Source organism: Balaenoptera acutorostrata, chromosome 19, assembly GCF_949987535.1.
Source record: "Balaenoptera acutorostrata chromosome 19, mBalAcu1.1, whole genome shotgun sequence".
Taxonomy (NCBI): Eukaryota; Metazoa; Chordata; class Mammalia; order Artiodactyla; family Balaenopteridae; genus Balaenoptera; species Balaenoptera acutorostrata.
Window position 1 is genome coordinate 56,610,571 of NC_080082.1, and position 14,491 is coordinate 56,625,061.

At 43.9% G+C, this 14,491-nt stretch overlaps 1 protein-coding gene across 1 annotated transcript; it reads left to right on the top strand.

Moving 5' to 3' along the window:
• The first annotated feature begins 871 nt into the window (after nt 1-871).
• LOC102999763 (very-long-chain 3-oxoacyl-CoA reductase-B-like) lies at nt 872-14,286 on the top strand. The gene is given in 12 exon segments (XM_057534720.1): nt 872-1,010; nt 1,013-1,060; nt 1,373-1,419; nt 5,090-5,165; nt 5,410-5,520; nt 5,675-5,742; nt 11,844-11,888; nt 12,113-12,147; nt 12,366-12,447; nt 12,934-13,001; nt 13,471-13,609; nt 13,799-14,286. Coding segments are annotated over 12 exon segments (945 nt in total). The 5' UTR covers nt 872-901; the 3' UTR covers nt 13,916-14,286.
• The last annotated feature ends 205 nt before the right edge of the window (nt 14,287-14,491 follow it).

A 14,491-nucleotide genomic window follows, 5' to 3' on the forward strand; every position in this document is an offset into this window, starting at 1 on the left:
CATTCTGGTGGGGTTGAAACTACAATTAGGTTTATTATTATATCTCGTTTTGCTGACCTGGGGGTTAGCACAACTGACTCCATTTGGGACCTGTTGTCTTCTTTTTATCAGGGATGATGAAATATTTCTAGAAATGGATAGTGGTGACAGTTGCACAAAATTGTGAATATGCCTAATGTCACTGAATTATATATACACTTTAAAAGAGTTAAAATTCTAAAATTTATGTTACATATATTTTACCACAATAATTTATTATTAAATAATAATCATATAATAATAACTATAATTATAATTATTATTATTAAATAATATCCGTAATTATTAAATAATAATTATAGTTTATTATTAAATAATAAACACTAAGAACAAGTGAAAAAAAATAGAATTTGTAAAAGAGGAATGAGGAGCAAAGTCACGTAAAGCTGCTGTAAGGGCTTTGGCTTTTACACTGCCCAAGCAGATAATCTGTAGGTCAGGTTCTTCAGACAAACTGTGCATTGACAAAACCCTCTAGTGACTGATCGCTATTATCAGTTCTGGCCCCCACCAGCATCTAGGTTGAGTTCAGTGACCCAAACGGTGGTCATCTGTGGGCACCCTTTGCCCAGCTCTGTGGGCTGAGCGGAGGCTGGATGTACACCTGCTCTGCAGGGATTCAGGACAGACATTAAGCCCAAGTGTGGCCCAATTAGATAGGGGCGGTGCTAGGACCGATGGGCGAGGCTACTGGTTAGAATAAACCCCCCACTGGGCGTGGCTAGAGTGAGGGGCGGGGCGGAATTCTTGACTAGTAGTGTGGGCGGGGCTAAGGCGCAGTAGGCAGGTCAGGCTTGAAATAGCTGCTCCCAAAGAAAGCCTCGTTGGCCCTAGGTTGGATGACTTGTTGGCTGGGGTTGTGATGGAGTCGGATTGGGATGTGCTGAGAGTGGGGAGAGCGGTTACCGCCACGTGCCTGCTGCTGTGGGCGACTTGGGGGGCGGGCTACACAGTCTATGTTTACCTGCTGCCCAGGCACGCCGGGGCAAGCCCTGGCTCCGGGCGCACAGAGCCTGGGCAGGTGAGGAAGGAGGGCTCTGAGCCAGGCAGGTAGGGGTGGGGACAGCAGGAACGAAGACAGATGACAGGTGAGGGTCCCTAATCAGGGCAGAGGTCAGGGACTCCTGGAAGAAAGAGAGGTGAAGGCTGGAGCAACCAGGGCAAGGGAGGCATGGAATGCATGAAGTTCTGGAACCAGGAGGGGTTGGGCTTCAGTGAAGGAGGGTCCCAGAAAAGGTGCAAAAAGGGACAAGAGGGACAGTGGAGGGGATGATAGGGGGGTTGGATCTGGGGGTGCTCCCCTCCTGCCCTCTGCTCCTTCTCTCCGTTCTAGTGGTGACAGGAGCCACCAATGGCATCAGCAAGGCTTATGCACATGAGGTGAGCCAGGGCTTGGCGTGTGTGGTGGGAGAGCTTCTCCTGTCTGTTTGTCTGTTGTCAGCTAACCCTATTAGACTGAGAATTGTGTGCTTTATCTGGTTCCCTCAGACGTCCTCTCCTCCAGGAAGCCTCCCCTCTGCTCCCCAGGGTGGGGGTGGGTGTTTACACTGGGCTTCTACAGACCCTTGATGTTCTCCCATCATTGCCCTGATTTATTCATTCAAAACATATTTATATACCACCTCCACGTGCCAGGCATCTTCTAGGTGCCAGGGGTACAGCAGTGAACAAAATAGATTTTAAAAAATCAAAAGACCTTGCCATCATGAAGCTTATGTTGAAGTGAGGGGAGACAGGTGTAAATAAGATAAACAAATGAAATGTATAGTGCATCAAATGGTTATAAGAGTTAAGGAGAAAAATAAATCAGGAAAGGAGAACAGGGAGCCCTGGGGATGTGCACGTTCCAATTTTTATATAGGATAATCAGAAGTGTCACTGAGAAGGCAGCACTGAGCAAAGAACAGAAGGAGGTGAGGGAGGGAGTCTTGTGAATAACTGGGAGAAGGAATTTCCAGGGAGAAGAAACTGCCAGTGCAAAGGCCCTGAGGTAGGAAGCATTGCTTGTTGGAGAAGCAGGAAAGGGGCCACTGTGTTTGTATCAGAATGAAAGGGAGAGGGGAACAGTAGGAGATGAGGGCAAAGATGCAATTTCAGGGCAGATCATGGGGAATCTGGTAGGTTATGGTGGAGACCTTAACATTTGCTGAGTGACATGGGTTCTGAAGAGGGATGCAATACTATAGGGGGGTGAGGATGGAAGCAGGGAGATCAGCTAAGAAGCTCTTGCAAAATCCAAGCAGGAGATCTTGATGACTTACACCAGGGTGACAGCATAGAGACATAAGAAGTACTTGGATTTTGGATTGATTTTGAAGGTAGTGCTGACAAGATTTATTAAAAAGATTGGATGTGGTGTATGACTCCAAACTTCTGACCCTGTAACCCGAAACCTTGCTAAGCTCAGCTCTTAGTTCTTGTAGCTTTTTTGTGGATTTCTTGGGATTTTCTATGTAGTCATGTCAACTGTGTAAGAGACAATTTAATTTCTGACTTTCCAATCTGTATACCTTTTATTTCTTTTTCTTGCTTTATTGTACTGCCCAGGAAATTAAATATGATGTTCAGAGGAGTGGTAAGAGTGAATATCATCCTCCCTTGTTCCTGATCTTAGAGGAAAAGCATTCAGTTTTCAACCATTAAGTATAATGTTAGCTGTAGGTTTTTAAAATGTATGTAAGTGTGTATGTATTTATGTAACCTTTATAAGGTTAAGGACGTTCCTTTCTATACCTAGGTTGCTGAGAGTTTTTATCATGGATGGAGGTTGACTTTTGTCAAGTGACCTTTCGGTGATTGTTGAGGTGATCATATGGTTTTTCTTCTTTACTCTGTTTATACAGTACATTACATCAATTGATTTTTCAAATGTTGAACCAACCCTGCATTCCTGCAATAAACCCCACTTGGTGATTATTGATTATCCTTTTTCTATATTGCTAGATTTGATTTACTACTATTTTGTTGAGAATTTTTGTGTCTAAGTTTATAAGAGGTATTAGTTTATAATTTTCTTTTCTTGTAATATCTTTGTTTGGTTTTTGGTGTTAGGGTAATGCTGGCCTCATAAAATAAATTACTATAAAATTTTTGACCAGAATACCTCAAAAAATGCAGCTGCCATTACTGAGATGGAGTTGAACTGAGGGGAGGACCAAGTTTGGGGGAAACAGGAAGGAGTCTCGTTTTGGACATTCCAAGTTTGAGATACCAATTAGGTATCCAAGTTGAGAAGTTCCAGAAGTTGGAAATGCCATTCTGGAGTTCAGAGGGGAGGTTTGGGTGGAGATATAAGTGGAAGCATCATCAACATAACGATCCCATTTAAAGTCATGAGACTAGATGAGGTGCCTGTGGTAGTGGGTGTTGATGGAGAAGGGGAGCACAGTCTGAATCACCCCAGAGTGCTCCCTGGAGCACCCAAAGTTAAGAGGTACAGAAGATGAGAAGGCACAAGAACTGAGAATGGGGGGAAAACCAGGGCTGGAAGAGAGGTCTTGGAAGCCAGGGAAAGAATGTTTCCAGGAGGAGGGGGTGATGAATGTGTCAGTTGCTATTGGGAGGTGCTGAGAATACAGCACTCGGTTTACCATCATGGAAGTTATTGGTGACCAGAGTGGTTTGGGTGGCATGGTGGGGGTGGGAGACCGATTGGATTGGGTACAAGAGGATGTGGTAAGAGAGCCAGGATAAACAATCCTCTCTTAGAATGTTGAGTAAACTGTGGTGGTGTGATGAGAAATGGGCCAATGCCTGAACAGAGAAAATGAGAGAGATTCTGGTAGGATTTCATGCTGATGGGAATCATCCAGAAGAGGGAGAGGTTTTGATGAAGGGGGAAGGCGGGAGAAAGCTGGAGTGATGTCCTTGAGTGGACAAGAAGGGAGGGGAGGCTAGTGCATGAATAGAAAGGCAACCCTGGCAGAAAGGGAGAGAATTTGTGTCTGGATGCAAGTCAGCTGGTAGTGATGGCCACTCTGAGTCATTGCCATCTGGGGACTGGTCTGTCCCAGCACTGCACTGTGAGCCCCAAGAGGACAGGGCTGTGGCTGTGCTGGTCAGCACCACCTAGCACAAGGCCAGGCACAAGCAGATTCTGGGCAAATGTTTGTTGAATAAATAAATGCCCTTCACAGCATCAACCTCTCAGACGCTGGAGCTGTTGAGATGTTTGTGCCCAGCCCCCCTCCAAAGCTGATGGACACTCAGTCCCACATAACATGTCACCCTCAGACAGGCAGGTTGAGAGGGTCAGACATGCACCAAAATGCTGCTGAGCACCCATTCCAAAAATATTGGCTGACTTTGTTTCAAGCAGAAGGGCATTCAAGGCAAAAGGAGCAGCATGTGCAAAGGCCCAGAGGCAGGAAAATTCAGGGGGTGCTCTTGGGACTAAATGAACTGTCTGCTATGCCTGGATTCCCATAGACGGCCACCGGCAGGAGAGACAGCTGAAGACTTAGGCCAGAGCAAGGCCACTTGAGGCCACGGTGAGGAGTGTAGTTTTATCTCAGAGACACTGGGGAGTCAAGGCAGGTTCTGAGCAGGGGAAGGCAGGAACAGATTTGTATTTCAGAGAGAACCCTCTGGCTGCTGAGTGAGACTGGGTCTATCTTGGGCATGCTGTGTCCCCAGCACCACCCAGCAAAGAGCAAGGGCTCAATAGACACATTTTGAATAAATGCATGAAAGAAGGAAGGTATAAAAATTACTGGATTCTTATGTCACTGAGAATAAAAGCCAGAGTCTTTACTGGGGCATTCGAGGCTCAATGATCTGGGCTCCTGTACAACCGGCCACTTCATTCAGTGCACACTGGACTGTACGGCGTCCTCGAAGCTGCCAGCCTTTGTGCAAGAGCCTTTGCACTTGCTGTTCTGTCTGTCTGGAAAAGTCTTTCCCCAGAATGCATGCTCCAGGAGGGCAGACTTTCGTATTTCTCTTTTGTTCACCTCTGCACCCACAGCGCCTATAAGACTGTAGCACCCTGTCAGCACACAGTAAATATTTGTGGCTTTCGTGAATAAATGAATGAATGCATCCCCTGCAGCTCGCCGGGAGAGGTCTGAACATCGTCCTCATCCGTCGAGACCTGAGCACGTTGGAGCACGAGGCAAAGGCGATAGGTAAGGAGGGGAAGAGGGGAGCGGGTAAAGTTCTGGGTCAAGGGCTGGGGCTAGACGGGGGCGTGGCCGGGGGCGTGGCCTGGGGCGTGATCCCGGACGAGGTCTGAAGGTGGCCGAGGCACGTGCGGGGAGCTAGCCATCTACGCATCTGGGGCCATCATGTAGGGGCTGGGGCTGAACAGGGACGGGGGCAGAGGTCGGACTCGATTCCAGCTAAGGGCCTGGCTCCCACTGCCCTTCCCAGAGAGGCTTCTTGGCAAAAGCACACGAGTCATCCAGGTGGATTTCACTGGAGGCTTGGAGACCTATGAGGCCATTGAGGCAGGACTGAAGGACCTGGAGATCGGAGTACTGAGTACGTCCCTGTGCCTGTTGGGAGGAGCGCTGCCCTCAACTTGCCCCCGTGCTCACCCTGACCCGGAACTCTCTGTGGTCGCCCTCTTTTTTGCCCCACCCCGTCTCCCTGGGACCGTTGGAGTGAAACAAACAATTTGCCCCCTCTCACTCAGTAAACAATGTGGGCAAGCAGTATGCACCTGGCTTGAGGAAACTGCTCGACTGTGAGGACATCGCCTAAGTGAGTAAAACCGAGTACTAGTCCGCGGGTACCTCTGCCTCACACTGCTCCCTCTGTTGGAAAACCCGGCGCGGTACACTAGCTTTGTTCATTGTTTTGAGAGCTACAAACCTACGATGTCTAGGACGTGAAGGAGGTCTCTCCTTCCATGGGGCGCCCTTCTGCGGTGCCCAACGGGGACAGCTGTTCAAGTTGAGTCTGGTTCTGCTAACTTTAAGGGGAAATGAGCCACGTGGGAAAGTCAGTGCCTCAGTTTCATATCTATAAAATGGGAATCCATATTTTTGCTGACCTCATAGGGCTGACATGACAATGGAGTAAAATAATGCACATAAACCTAAGTTGTGTGCTCCACAAATGTGGGCCATTATTATTAGACATAGACAAAATAGGAGATCAGGATGGCTTTTAGATTTTACTTATTATAATTTCAAAAGTAATGCATAGGCTCATTTTAGAAAATGTAAAGAGAGGCAGTCTGTGTATTCTGCCTCTGGTGTTAGAGGAAGTTGTGGTTTAAGACTAACCCTGCAAATGAGAACGATTAGGAGAGCTGGATAAAATATTTTTAAAATAACTGCTTGAAGGCATCAGACTACTAAGGCAATGAGGAATTGTCGCACCAAGATTTGAGAGAATAAAGAATCCAAGAGGGGTGAATCTGACATGAAGGGAAGCAACATTTCCCTTCAAAGTGAATGAGTGTTTAAGAGGCAAAGCAGAGCTTTCAACATAGTGTGCGAGCTGCAACAAATAATGTAGTGTAAAGCTTTGGAAAATATCCCAGGCTTTAGGCTGAGATCCTGAAAACTATAATCCAGGAGTTAGGGTAAAGTAGGTTTCATAGGAACTGAAGCCAGGTTTTAAATGATCTCGATTCCCGTCGGGATTAAGTTGATCCGATATTTTAGCGCCCCCTAGTTTAGCTGCCGGGGAGAAGCGAAACCAAACCAAACCATTTTTAGAGAAAAACGATGTAGTCCAGGGACTCGAATTAGCAATACGATTTTTAAAATATTAAATATCCAGCACTCAGCAAAATATAACCAGGAATATTAGAAGAAAAATCGTGATTGAAAGCAAGAGAAATAATAGATAATGTAATGAGGTCCACATGTAACCAAGATAATGGAAATAGCATAGATTTTTTTTTGAAGAATTGTAACATATGTAACATAAAACTTGCCATTTTAACCATTTTAAAGTGTGCAACTCAGTGGCATTAAATACATTCACAGTGTTGTACAGCTGTCACCACTATCTGCTTCCAGAACTTTTTCATCATCCCGAACAGAAACTCTGGTCCTGTTAAGCAGTATCTCCACATTCTTCCCTATTACCTACCCCTGGTAGCATCTATCTCTACCTTCTGTCTCTGTGAACTTGCTAATTCTAGATACCTCATACAAGTGACATCATAGAATAGTTTTCCTTTTGTGTCTGGCTTATTTCACTTAGCATAATGTTTTCAATTTCATCCATGTTGTTAGCAAGTATCAGAACTTCATTCTTTTTATTTTCTTTATTTTTAAGTTATGGCAAATATACATAACTTAAATTTTGTCTATATTGAAGTGTACAGTTCAGGGGTATTATGTACATTCAGATTGTTGTGAAACAATCACCACCAGACATCTCCAGGATTTTTTCAGCTCTTTACCTATTAAACAGTAATGCCTCCCCCCCATTCCTCCCTACCCACAGGTCCTGGAAACCACCATTCTACTTTCTGTCTCTATGAATTTGACTCTTCTAGGTGCCTCATATAAGTGGAATCATACAGTATCTGTCCTTTTGTGCCTGGTTTATTTCATTTAGCATAATGTTTTCAGGGTTCATCCATGTTGTAGCATGTGTCCCAATTTTCTTCCTTTTTAAGGCTGAATAATATTCCATCATACGTATATACCACATTTTGTTTACCTCTTCATCTGTTGATAGACACTTGGGTTGTTTCCACCTTTTGGCTGTTGTGAATAATGCTGCTGTGAACTGTTGGTGTACAAATATCTGTTTGGGTACCTGCTTTTAATTCTTTGGGGCATATACCCAGAAGTGGAAATGATGATGCAAGATTAGTCTGGCTAATCTCAGGGTCCCTTGAGATTCCATATCAATTTTGGGCTGGGTTTTTCTATTTCTGCAAAAATGCTGTTAGGATTTTGATAGTGATTGCATTGAATCTGTAGATCACTTTGGGTAGTACTGACATCTTAGCAATATTAAGTCTTCCAACCCATGTATAAGGGATGTCTTTCCAATTTGTATCTCTTCTCTAATATCTTTCAGTAATGTTTTATAGTTTTCAGTATATGTCTTTCTTCCTTGGTTAAGTTAATTCCTAAGTATGTTTATTCTTTTATTCTTTTTGATGCTATTGCAAATGGAATTGTTTTCATAACTTCACTTTTGGGTTGTTCATTGTTCATGTATAGAAATGCAACTGAGTTTTTGGTGTGGATTTTGTATCTCACTTCTTTGTGAGTTTGCTTATTAGTTTTCACTTTTTTGTGAAAATCTTTTAAGATTTTCTACATGTAAGATCATATTATCTGCAAACAGAGATAATTTTACTTCTTCCTTTTCAGTTTGAATACATTTGACTTCTTTTCTTGCTTAGTTGCTCTGGCTAGAACTTCCAGTACTATGTTGAACAGAAATGGCAAAAGCAGGAAATGCTTTCAGTATTTCACCACTGAGTGTGATGTTAGCTGTGGGCTTTTCATATTATTATATGTATTATTTTATGTGCATTATTCATATCTTTATTATGTTGAGATAGTTTCCTTCCATTCCTAGTTTATTGAATGTTTTAATCATGAAAAGTGTTGAATTTTGTCAAATACTTTTCTGCATCAATTGAGGTGATCATGTGATTTTTTTCTTTATTCTGTTAATGTGTTGTGTTACATTAGTCAATTTTTGTATGTCGAACCATCCTTGCACTCTAGGAACAAATCCCACTTGGTCATGGTGTATAATCCTTTCAATATGCTGTTGAATTCAATTTGCTAGCATTGTGTTGAGGATTTTTGTGTCAGTGTTCATGAGGGATATTGGTCTGTAGATTTCCCTTCTTGTAGTGTCTTTGACTTTGGTATCAGGGCAATGCTGGCTTCATAGAATAAGTTAAGAAGTGTTCTCTCCTCTTCAATGTTTTGGAAGAGTTTGAGAAGAATTGGCATTAGTTCTTCTTTAAATGTTTGGTAGAATTCATCAGCAAAGTCATCTATCCAGGAATTTTCTTTCTTGGGAAATTTTTGATTATTGGTCCAATCTCCTTACTAGTTATGGGTCTGTTCAGATTTTCTATTTCTTCCTGATTGAGTCACAGTAGGTTTTGTGTTTCTAGGAACTTACCTATTTCATCTAGATTATCCAATTTATAGGTCTACAGTGTTCATAGTACTCTCTTATAATCCTTTTTATTTCTGTGGAATCAGTAGTAATGTCCCACTTTCATTTCTGATTTTAGTAATTTCAGTATTTTTTTTCTTAGCCAATCTAGATAAATGTAAATTTGGTATGTTGTGTTTTAATTTCTATTTTCATTTGTCTTGAAGTATTTTTAAATTTCCTTTGTGATTTCTTCTTTGACCCATTGGTGTTTGAGTTGTAGAAGCTCTTTATATATTATGGTTATTAATCCCTTATCAAATGAATGATTTGTAAATTTTCTGCCATCTTGCAAGTTGCCTTTTCACTCTGTTGATAGTATCTTTTAATGTACAAAAGGTTTTAATTTTAATGAAGTACAGTTTATCTATTTTTCTTTTGCTGCTTGTGCTTTTGGTATCATCCAAGAAATCACTGCCGAACCCAATGTCATAAAGCTTTTCCTCTGTTTTCTTTCAAGAGTTTTGTAATTTTAGCTCTTACGTTTAGGACTTTGATCCATTTAGAGTTTTTTGTATATGGTGTTTTGCTTCACATATTTTGGGGCTCTGTTGTTAGATCTGTATATCTTTATAATTGTTATATCTTCTTGCTGCATTGAACTTTTTTTTTTAGCCTTTTTTTAAAAAATAAATTTATTTATTTATTTCTCGCTGCATTGGGGGGTTTTCGTTGCTGCACGCAGGCTTTCTCTAGTTGCCGTGAGCGGGGGCTACTCTTCGTTGCAGTGTGCGGGCTTCTCATTGCGGTGGCTTCTCTTGTTGCAGAGCACGGGGTCTAGGCGCACAGGCTTCAGCAGTTGTGGCTCGCAGGCTCTAGAGCGCAGGCTCAGTAGTTGTGGCGCACGGGCTTAGTTGCTCCGCGGCATGTGGGATCTTCCCAGACCAGGGCTCCAATCCATGTCCCCTGCATTGGCAGGTGGATTCTTAACCACTGCACCACCAGGGAAGCCCTGCAGTGAACTTTTAAAAAATAAACTTCATTCTTATTAGGGTACTGCAGATTAAAACCAGAGTGAGCTACAACTACACAGCCACTAGAATGGTTAACGCTAAAAATATTGTCAGTGCCAAGTGTTGTTGGGGATGTGGAACGACTGGAATTCTTTCTCTTTTTTTTTGGAATTTAAATATTTTTTAATTTAATTTTTATTTTATACTAGGGTGTAGTTGATTTACAATATTGTGTTAGTTTCAGGTGTACAGCAAAGTGGTTCAGTTATACATATACATATATTCATTCTTTTTCAGAGTATTTTCCCATTTAGGTTATTACAGAATATTTAGTAGAGTTCCCTGTGCTATACAGTAGGACCTTATTGTTTATCTATTTTATATGTAGTAGTGTGTATACGTTAGTCCCAGCCTCCTAATTTATCCTTCCCCCCTTCCTTTCCCTTTTGGTAACCATAAGCTTGTTTTCAAAGTCTGCAAGTCTGTTTCTGGTTCATAAATAAGTTCATTTGTATCATCTTTTTAGATTCCACATATAAGTGATATCATATGATATTTGTTTTTCTCTGTCTGACTTATTTCACTTAGTATGATAATCTCTAGGTCCATCCATGTTGCTGCAAATGGCATTATTTCATTCTTTTTTATGGTTGAGTGGTATTCCACTTTATACATGTACCACATCTTCTTTATCCATTCCTCTGTCAATGGACATTTAGGTTGTTTCCATGTCTTGTCTATTGTGAAGAGTGCTACTATGAACATTGGGGTGCATGTATCTTTTCGAATTATGGTTTTCTCCAGATATATGCCCAGGAGTGGGTTGATTAGAGAAATAAAGCATGCCGCCTTCATACGATGGAAAATTATAGCAGTGAACATGAATGAACTTCTGCTACACATAACACAGAAGAATCTTATAAACATAATGTTTAGCAGACAAAGCCAGAGATAAAAGGATACTTAATGATTCCACTTAAATGAAGTTCAGAACTGAACAAAACTATTTTAGAGTGTGTTAGAGGTCAAGACAGTGGTTAACTGGGGAAGAGGCAAGCATAGTGACTGCAGGAGATGAAGAATCTGGGAAACTGTCAATACTTTCTTTATGTGGGTAGAGGCTAAAGATTTGTGTTCATTTTTTACACTAAAGATTTATGCACTTTGGTATGTGTATGGTATACATTTATAAAAAAAACTTTACTGATCAAAAAATCCAAAGAGAGAAGTTTATGAAATGAAAGTGAAAATTTCCCTTCTCCCTCCAATACTATCCCCCAAAAGTGACCCCCAATTTAAAATGTGGTAGTTTTTTTTCTCTGTGCATAGAGAAGTATGTATATGTATCTTTTATCCAGATGGTGGCAGCCTATTGTTCTGCACTTTACCTTTCACAGGTAGGCATGTATCTTGGGGAGTATTCTAATCAGAATAATTAGCTGACCCATTCTTTTTACCTGGTGCTCAGTGAACCATCCATTGGCTACCCTGTGTTTATTTAGTCATCCCAGTATTGATGGGCATTCAGGATGTTTCCTAGTATATGTGACTACAAATTGTGTGAGTATCTTAGAGAGGAATAAATTTCCAGAGTGGAGTTGATGTGTCAAAGTCTATGTGCATTTTAAATTCTAGTAGATGCTACGTTTTAAAAATGTGTTCCACATTAAAAGAAAAGTAAACTAGAAAATATCGGAGTTGTGGCAGGGCTGGTGAAGGGAAGGACTGATTGGTTCCATTTTCTTCCCCCAGAAATTCTTGGATGTTATAAACTGCAACATGATGTCTGTGGTCCAGGTGAGTCGGGGCTAGGAGGGACTGGGTCCAAGGTCAGCGAGCTCTGATCGCTCTGGGTGGTCCCCACCATCCCCCAGAACTGGGCCTGGCATAGAGGAAGTGCTAGGGGAATATTCCCTGAGGGAAGGTAGGGGGATAGGAGTGAACTTGAGGAGGGGGCAGGTGTCTCGGCAGGTGAAAGCAGTGGAAAGGGAAAGACAGGGTCCTCTCCACTCCTCCTGCAGATGACTAGAATCGTCCTGCCCCAAATGGTCACCAGGTAAGCCGCAGTCTCTTTGTCTTTCACTCTGGATCTTCCCCCATCCAGCCTCCGGGCTTTGTCCATTCCCCAGCTGTCCCCTCCACATTTCCAGTTCTTCCCCGTCTCTCTGATCTTTCTCAAATTAGGACAGCGACTAAGGGGTGGAGGTGGGGAAATCACTGGGACCCTCTGTTCCCTGGCAATGACTACCTTCCAAATGATGCTTCCTCCTCCAGCGGCAAAGGTATCATCATCAACATATCTTCAATAACTGACAGGAGCCCCTATCCATTTGCAGCAGTGTATGCAGAGACCACGGTACCCAGACCCACAGACCAGGCAAGGGCTGGCTGCCATGCTGGAATTCCTGCAGTAGCCCTCAATTCTGGCACTGAAGGTTATGGTGGAAAAGGCTTGCATGCATGTGTGTGATGTACCACCTGAGTCTGAGGCTAATAATAGTTCAGACAGACATCTGGGGCACAGTCCAGTGGACAGGCCAGGTTTTTTGTTCGTTTTTTTCAGAGAAACAGAGGCTAGGGGTCAAGAGAACCCATGAGGTGGGAGAAAGGGCATTCAGAGACTGGCCCGGCTGGAATGGAGAGTGAGTGTATGGGAACAGAGGGAGGGCTTAGAGCAAGGAAGCTTCCAGGCGTTACGGTGAGGACTTGGGCCTTGAGGGAGGGGCCCCTCCTGGCGGTAGAGTGTTCTAGGATCAGGGACGGCGCTGGGGCAAGGGCGGGCTGGAGGAGTTTGCACGGGTAAAGCTCTTGGTCCTGGGACCCTCCCTCTCCTTCTCCGCAGGCCTTTGCGCGAAGCTTCTCCGTGGCAGTGGGCGCAGAGTACCACTCCGAGGGGGTCATTGTGCAGGTGCCTGACTCCGCGGGGACTGAGCTCAAAAGGGACAACAGTGGCAGCTCTGAAGGGGAGGGCTCTGAGGGGGGCGGAGCTGAGAGACAGCTGAAGGTCTTAGGAGCGGGGGCGGGGTGGGGATGGGGTGGGGGGTGCGTCTGAGAGAGGACCGAGACTCAGAAGAGCTTCAGTGGATGTAAATCAACTGTACTTCAATAAAATAGAACGGAAGGAGGGAAGGGAGGAAGAAAGGAAGGAAATAAGGAAGGAAGGAAGGAAAAACCTGAAAAAAAAAATAAGATGAGCTACCTTGGAGCCATGATCGGCAGCGGTGGGTTCTCGGGGGGCGTGGCCTCGAAGGCGTGGCAGGGGCGTGTCTGGGGCGTGGTCGGCAAGAGGAGTGGGACTCAGGGATTCTCAGAGAGGGCCTGGGAGCTTAGGCTTAGGGGGAGGGAAGTTCTTTTTCTTGACCCCCTTCCTGCCTGCAAAAGTGAGCCCCGTTTTGGTTGAAACAAATCCCTTGAAAAGCGGGCTGCTCGTGGTGAGTCCCGAGGACTTGGCTTGGCAGGCGTTGGACACACTTGGCCTCACCTCCCAAACCCCTGAGTGCCTCCGCCACGCTGTGCAGGTGCTTTCCTGGGGCAATCCTAGTCAGAGGGCTGGATGCGACAGACCCTGGCCCGGGTCCACTAGCCCTCAGAAAGGGGGAAACCTCCAGAGAAGGGGCGGGCCCCCACCCCGGGCAGGGGAGCCAGGAGGGGAGATGGGGAACTCAAGAATGGGGGGTGTCTTGATCTTTGGTACCTCTCCTTCCCAGGGTTTCCTGCTGACCATCTTCCTGTCCAGCTGGTTTTTTCTCAGTCGCTGGGGATTAAAGCTTTTATCTCTGTTGGTGAGCTGGAATCGGGCACGGTTTCTTCGTAACAGAACTTGACTAAAGGCCTTGAAGAGGCGTGGCCACATGTCCGTCGTTCCCCACCCCCACCCCCGCCCCTCCAGAATCCTAGGCCAGGGCTGTTGTTAGCAAAGACTTCCCACATATCGAAACAGATGGACAAGCAAACCAATGGAACGTAAGTGGACCCCCGAACACCCAGAAATTTAGTAACAACTGCAGCATCTCAAATCTCTGGCAGAAAGATGGAGTTTTTAATATGTGGCGCTGAGACTAGATAGACATTTGGAGAAAAACAAGCAAACAGATACATACATACATAGATATGTACATATATAGATTGTAGCGATGATGGCTGCACAACTTTGTGAAATACTAAAACCCACTAAATTGTACACATTAAAAGGGTTAATTTTATGGTATGTGAATTAAATCTCAATAAAAATATTTTTTAAAATACAGACTCCCTGTGTGTGTGTCTGTGTGTATACATATATGTATAAAATTGGATCCAGTCCTCACACCATGTACGGGCATAAACTGCAAATGAATCAGAAATCCCTAAATCCCTGTGTAAAAATAGAAACACAACAACTAGAAGAATCCATGAATGAA